This window comes from Gekko japonicus, unplaced genomic scaffold (genome assembly GCF_001447785.1).
Source record: "Gekko japonicus isolate JY-2015 unplaced genomic scaffold, Gekko_japonicus_V1.1 scaffold5364, whole genome shotgun sequence".
NCBI lineage: Eukaryota > Metazoa > Chordata > Lepidosauria > Squamata > Gekkonidae > Gekko > Gekko japonicus.
This window is the reverse complement of record NW_015167215.1, coordinates 26,169-33,407: the sequence shown is the minus strand read 5'-3', so window position 1 is coordinate 33,407 and position 7,239 is coordinate 26,169. Positions and strand designations below refer to the sequence as shown.

The following is a 7,239-nucleotide window of genomic DNA, read 5'->3' as shown; positions in this document are numbered from 1 at the left end:
GTGCTGGCTTGCAACGCTTCGCTGTATGTGGTTGGGGCGGTTCTGGGCCATCGGCTGCCAGACGGATGCGAGGTCCCGGTTGCCTACTACTTGCGGACCTTGTCGGCTACTGAGCGCAACTACGCGCAAATAGATAAAGAGCCTTGGCCATTGTAGCAGGGGTGAAGAAATTTCACCACTACCTGTATGGACACCCGTTCACGGTCCTCATGGACCACAAGCCACTATTGGGTCTCCTAGCCCCTGACTGCCAAACTCCCCAGATGGTGTCGCCCCAGGTGCTGCGCTGGTCCATTTTCCTGGCAGGATATTCCTACATCCTTGTCCATCGCCCGGGAAAGGCGATGGGTCATGCCAATGCCCTGAGCCGCCTTCCGCTACCCACCCACGACCCAGACCCGGCTCCCGCACCCCAGGTAGCATTGCCGGAGTCCCTTCCGGAGCAGCCCGTCCATGTTACAGAGGTGGCCCGCTGCACCTCCAAGGACAAACTTCTCTGTCGGGTCTTGGACTGGGTGGTGAGGGGGTGGCCAGTGACTAGTGGGGATCCCGAATTGGCACCCTTCGCTTCCTGGAATGACGAACTGTCGGCCCACAGGGTGGTCATTCCCAAGCCGCTAAGGGAACGGGTTCTCACCGCCCTGCATGAGGCGCACCCGGGGGTCGTGCGCATGAAGGCCCTGGCCAGGAGCTACGTTTGGTGGCCAGGGCTGGACAAAGACATTGAGGGGGTAGTAAAAAGGTGCCAGCTGTGGCAGGTCTCGCGGCCGGAGCCCCCCCGAGCCCCAGAAAGGGATTGGGAATACACCGCCCCTGGTCGAGGTTGCACTTGGACTTTGCAGGACCCTTTCAGGGCCAGCTTTTCTTCATACTTGAAGACTCCTACAGTAAGTGGCTGGAGGTGGTCCCAGTCTCCTCTACATCCTCTAAAGTGGCTATCCGGGCGATGTGGCGGATCTTCAGTGCCCAGGGAATCCCCGACACGCTGGTCACAGACAATGGGACAGCATTTACCTCAGCAGAATTCCAAGACTTCACGAGGTACTACGGGATCCGCCACGTCCGGTCGGCCCCGTTTCACCCCGCGACCAATGGCCAGGCGGAACGCAAGGTCCGCACAACAAAGGACGCCCTCTGCCACCTGGACTCATCAGATTGGGACTACAAACTGGCGTCTTTCCTTTTCAGCCAGCGGACTATGCCCCACACCACAACGGGACGCGGTCCGGCGGAACTACTTCTGGGCCGCCTGGCGACCCGGCTGGATCAGCTGCATCCCGATTGGGCATTGCCGGAGGCCCCGAGCACGGAGACGCACGAGGAAGCCAGGGGATTCTTCCCGGAAGATCCCGTGTATGCGTGGAACTACACCAGGGGCCCCGCATGGATCCCAGCTCGAGTCATCCGAGTTAAGGGCCCCAGATCATACGAGGTCTCTTGTGAGGACGGGCAAGTGCTACACCGGCATATCGACCAGTTATGCCGCCGGACGCTACCATTAGACCCCAAGGACTCGGACCTAGCCGAGGTTCCGGAGACCTCACAAAGGGCCCAACTGCCGGTGGCCGAACTGCGGCCTTCACCCGAGGCCAAACCTCATCCTCCACCCACGGGGGAACCTGAGGCACCTCTTCTGGAGGCGCCGGAAACACCGGCACCGCCACCCCTAACACCTTGCCCGGTCAGCTCGCCGCCAAGGGCTCCCGGGGTAGAAGCAGCAGTCCCCGAACCGCGCAGCTCGACCCGCACCCAGAAGTTACCAGCACACCTGAAAGACTTTGGCTGTGGGTGCATTGCGGACCAAGGGGGCAGGGGTGTAGTGTATCCAGCCCTGACAGGGCCGGGCATGTCCGGACTTGTCAAACACCTCAAGCTTCATGCCAAAAGACAATGGGGCAGTAGGATCCTAGCCAGGCCCAATGAAAGGGCTAGGTCCCAGACCGGGAGGCCAATAGGTCTCTCGGTCACTGTAAATAGCCTATCGGGAAGTGGGGTGTGTGTTGTGGTGGTGGGGTTCTGAGGGAATATAAGCCGGCCTGCGAGCCAGCCAAAGTGTCTTGTTCCTGACTGAATAAAGTATGCTTTGCTGAAATCACTCTCCGTCTGCACACTTTTCATCTACCCTCCTCAGAGGAGACGTGCCAGAGCTGCCTTGGGGAGCTCAGCAGCACCTGGGTGGCCTCAGGCTAGCTTGATCTCATCACATCTCAGAAGCTGAGCAGGGTTGGCCCTGGTTAGTATTTGACCACTTTAGTATTTGACTGCTTTAAGGACAGAGTCTGAGGTAGCCTTTATCATACACAGCAAAGAAGGGAGTGAGGGTCTCTCCAGAGAAGCAGCCGCCAGAGAACCTGTAGAGAAGGGCTGCTCTGTCAGCGTCAAAAAAGGCCACCTGCCCTCCCTCGTAGTTGAGAGAGACTCGGATCCTCTTCAGCTCCCCACACGGGGTCATGGAAGGGTTAATGCCCCTTCTGAAAGCCTTGTACCGGCCCTTATCCCACCCCACAGTCCAGATCCCTTCCTCAGGGGTAAAGGTGATCCTGCCCTTCACAGGCTTTCTGGCCACCCCCACAGCCCAGCCTTCCTCACTTCCCACATGGACTTCCCAGAAATGGCAGCCTGCTGTGAAGCCCTCATGGCCCAGCACATAGGAATAATAGTAAACGTTCTCAGGATCTTCAGGCCGGTCTTGAGCTTTACTGTGGCACTGAATGCTTCTCCGATCCTCAGACAGGATGACTTTGGAATCAGCTGTGGTCGGACCCAGAGTCACATTTGCTGTTGGAGAGAAACAAGGAAGGGGAGGAAAATCAGTCATGGAGATTAGCTCATTTACTGAAGCTCAACCAAAGATGCATAAATTCTGACTGTTCCCAAGGAAAACGCACCCGTTGACAGCTGTTTTTAAAGCAGCAGGTTTGTTCATTTTGATTTCACTCTTAAATTTTGCTCTGCATATATGGCAAATCAGCTGGAGCAAAAGTAGGCAGAACAAGTAGCCCACCTCCAAACACTGTATATAAACTTTAGCATTTTGGAGGACTCAGGGGAAAGGGAGGCAGGAGAGTACAGTGGTAAGAGAAAGGCACTCTGCACACTCTCAGAGGTGCTTTTCTTCCCATATTCCAAAACTTGGTTGGGAAGCTGAGCTCAGTTGATGTATTTGTACATTTGTGTGTGTGTTTGTGAGGGAAATAAGTGAACAGAGTTTAACAGTTTGACTCTCGAAAGCTGATTCCCTGAAATCTCATTGGTCTCTAAGATGCTTCTGGATTCGAATCTAGATGTTCACAGGGTGAAACTCTTCAACATCAATGAAACACAAAAAGGAAACCTCCTGACAAGCCCCTCTCCTTGTGAATGTTGTTCTCTATTGGTCTTCAAAGTTTACCTCTTCGCATCAGAAGCCCAGAAACTAGACCATCTGGGGAACAAAAAGGAACAGAGATGAACCATCAGACCATTGTTTTTATATCTTGTAACAAGACCAGCAATTCCAAAAAGTATTGGTGCAGAAAAAAGGCAACGGGGGGGGGGGGGGAGTGGGGCTCCTCCTTCCAGCTCTGCTTGCGAATACCCACATTTCTCTCATCATTCCCAGTTACTGCTTCTGTAGAATTTAGAAAACAAAGACACACAATTCGTGATTTGGAAAGCTAACACTTGGCTTCAGCACAACTTTGTGCCACGACTTTGTAGTTCAAGTCTGGGGTTTTTATAGTTCGATCCGGTGCTATTTAAGCCAAGGAAAGCTTTGGAATTCACAGGGTGTGGACACTACAGAGGGATACTCTCTAAATAGTCCCAAAAACCCTCAAGCAACCTGAGTTATTCACAGGAGCCAAAGGGACTATTTTGACAGATTTATTTTGGCTACAATCGTATAGCATAGTCAGCACACAGAAGGAAGGATCCCGTAAGCATCTTCAGTAAACCATCACCATCAACACCCTGGTTTTGTTACAGTAATTATGAACTTGCTCTATGAATATTCCCAAAATGTCCCAACCCACCCACGGTTTGCTTTTCTAAATGTTAGGTTTACATGAGAGGAGTCCTGCTTCTAGAGCGGGCATCGATTTTTCAGGGCTATCAGAATCGTTAGGGATTGTTGGGACCACAGAGGGAGCCAGACCATTGTGGTGTAAACTGAAGTACCATTTAAGAAATCCTCACACGAGTTTTAACTTTCAGGAAGGAAGAACAGTGTCTTCCATATCAAGTAAAGGATTAAAGCAATTGAGCTTTGATTGTGCACCAAGAACAGCTACTGAACTCGGCTGCTGGGTTCACTAAATGCCTCCCAACGGTGTAAGTGCAAAAATGGAACATCAGTCTACACCATAACCCAAAATTGCAATAGAAAAACTAGGTGAAGAAGAAGAAGAAGAGATTGGATTTATATCCCCACCCTTCACTACCCAAAGGTGTCTCAGGGCGGCTTACAGACTCCTTTCCCTTCCCCTCCCCACAACAGACACCCTGTGAGGTAGGTGGGGCTGAGAGAGCTCTTGACAGAAATTGCTCTTTTTCAAGGACAGCTGTGCCAGAACGATGGCTTGTCCAAAGTCATCCAGCAGCTGCAAGTGAAGGAGTGGGGAATCAAACCTGGTTCTCCCAGATTAGAGTCCACACACTTAACCACTATACCAAACTTTCCACCAAACTATTGGATCATTTACACCTTTATCAGCCTCAGGTTCTCTGATCTTGTTTTGGAGGCTTCCTCTTTCCCAGCCTCTCTTCTAAACACTGTGGTACCCAAGGTACAGAGATAAAAAAATGAAGGAAAATGTTTAAACATTCTAGATTCCAAGACCAACTTTGAGAACACTGAACTAAAATTGCCTTCTTGGCTGACGTTCTTCAGTGGCCCAGAGCTCGCCATTCACATTTCTGACCTGATGTAAATGACCTGAACAAAATCCTTGCAGCCATTCACTCTTACCTTGGAATCTCTTTATGACACTCTCCAGCAAGTGATTGATCTCACAGCAACCCCGGACCCTCCATTTCAGCCCAGGAGGGAAAGCCACCGGATTCACAAATGTCTCCTTCTTCTGATACCTAGAGAGAAACACTGTTAGTGGATCATTCATTCAAATCAAAACTCCTGAGAGGAGCAAAAGAACAAAATGGAAGAATGTGCAGGAGTACGTCCCTTGCCTTGAAAACCCTTTGAGGTCACTAGAAAGTTGGCTGTGACTTGACGGCACTTTCTGTTGTGTATTGTGTTACTTGTAAGTACAGAATGCCTGAGCTTCAGCCACAAGCTCCATTGACTCTTGGTATCCTGAAATCTGCAACAGGATTGGTCGGTGTCGGGAGACAGACCAATCAAGTCAGTAGTTGACTTTCATCGGGAACAATTCCCATTGGTTCCAACCACTCATATTTGATTGGACGTTATTGTTCTAGGGGGTGTGGTTTTCCTGGTTCAAACTGTATATAGTTGGGTCGTTCTGCGTGTTGTCTGTCTGTGTTCTCTGCGTTATGAGCTGAATAAAGAAATCACTTGTTGAAATGCTGCCTCGATCTCAGTACATAATAGTTTCCACCAACACCAAGGCAATGAAGAGTTGAAAGCGTAGATAAGCCACAGGCAGGAGAAGAAATGCAGGGAGCGACAGACATGCTTTGCCACATGCCCTCTTTCTTTAGCCAGGATGGAGGAGACGTAGGGTTGCGGCTCCCTATAACAGCAAAATGATCTCCATGGCTAAGAGAAAGGCAGTGTCAGAAATGCAACACCCCCCCCCCCAGCTCCTTCTCCCTTGGGAGTATCTTTGGAGGTGCTCAGTGGACCAAGGTCTGGGATGGACAGTCATCAGGGTGTTCCTCATTAGAAAGAACCTTCTGGCTAATCTACGTGCCAACCAAGTTCTTTAGCAAGAGTAGCCAAGGAAAGAAAGGCAGTTCTCAGGCCATGAGGATGGTGGGAGTGCCCCAATTTCCTAATAAAATAAAAATAAAACTAATAAAATTGAGTGCCTCAATTTCCTGCTAATTAGCTGGGTATGGGGAACTGAGGAAGACCTAGATGGACCACTAGAGTCTGATTTAGCAAGAGTCTTCTTATGTTCTTACTTTATCCTGCTGGAATGGTGACACCAAGCTCACAGAAGCTGAGGTCTGAATTTTGTCCCTCTTCTTCCTGCAGGTATTTAAAGCCTGGGTAGAGCCAGAGGCATGAACCCCTGGGTGCAAGCTGAAGGACAACAGACTCACACCCTGGGACCTGGGACAGTCAGCTGGGCAGATTCAGACCAACCCAGATGCGTTGTGCCTTTTTACATTCGTCCAGTTGGGGTTTTTTGTGACTTGGAATTTTCCTTTCTTTTGTGTAGACCACTTTGGGTCCCTTTGGGGAGAAATGCAGCCTAAAAATATTTTAAATAAATAAATTTCCATGTGAAATATTGGAGGATCCGGACTCCTACGTGCTGCCTCCTGGAGCTTGATGGCAGGGATGTCAACCTCCAGGCGGGACCAAGGGAACCCCCAGAATTATAGCTCACCGGAAGGCTGCAGAGATCGGTTCCCCTGGGGTCAATGGATGCTTCAGAGGGTGGACTCTGCAGCACAGTATCCCAACTGAGATCCCTGTCCTCCCCAGGATCCACCCCAAGCTCTCCAGGAGTGTCCCAACCTGGAGCTGAGAACCCCCTACCCTTCCACCCCCTGCCAGTGGCCAGAGGGGACTTGGCAACCCTACCTGAAGGCCACATACTTCTCACACTATCCAGACCTTCCCCATCACCCAGAAGGGAAATGAGTGAGGTCTACTTACCTCTGGAAAGTGCTTCTGACATCCTGGAGGGAAGAAAGAGAAAAAAGAGAAAACTCAGTGCTTTCCATGGACCATGATAGCACTACAGCCGCATAGAAGGTTTTTGCTGCACTGGGTCTGGAACATTCATATCATGTCATCCTCCAGTTGGCCTCCTTGTCAGACCTTCCACATGTTCTCCGGACATTCCTTCTCAAACTTGGGTTGGTGCGATCTTTCCAGAGACAACACAGTCTAAGCATGTCAGTACACCATCTTGAAAAGAAGGGGTGTGTTTCTGTAAGTACATTTGTACCCTTTTCCTTCTGTCCGTCCCCTGAGGCCACCATTTCCCTTTTCACCAAAGGACTAGTTTTAATTTGGTAATTGATGTCACTGTATTCCTTCCTTCCTTCCTTCCTTCCTTCCTTCCTTCCTTCCTTCCTTCCTTCCTTCCTTCCTTCCTTCCT

The 7,239-nt window shown here is 50.6% G+C and overlaps 1 protein-coding gene across 1 annotated transcript in view; it reads right to left on the bottom strand.

Annotated features, from left to right (window-relative positions):
• Positions 1-2,266: 2,266 nt before the first annotated feature.
• The window catches only part of LOC107112094 (tripartite motif-containing protein 10-like), a 24,270-nt gene continuing 19,297 nt past the window's right edge, over positions 2,267-7,239 (bottom strand). Inside the window, exons 4-6 of the mRNA XM_015413167.1 lie at positions 6,791-6,813; positions 4,949-5,067; positions 2,267-2,778 (exon numbers count right to left, since the gene is read on the bottom strand). Of these exons, the coding sequence (XP_015268653.1) occupies positions 2,267-2,778; positions 4,949-5,067; positions 6,791-6,813 (654 nt within the window). The remainder of the gene's footprint in view (positions 2,779-4,948; positions 5,068-6,790; positions 6,814-7,239) is intronic.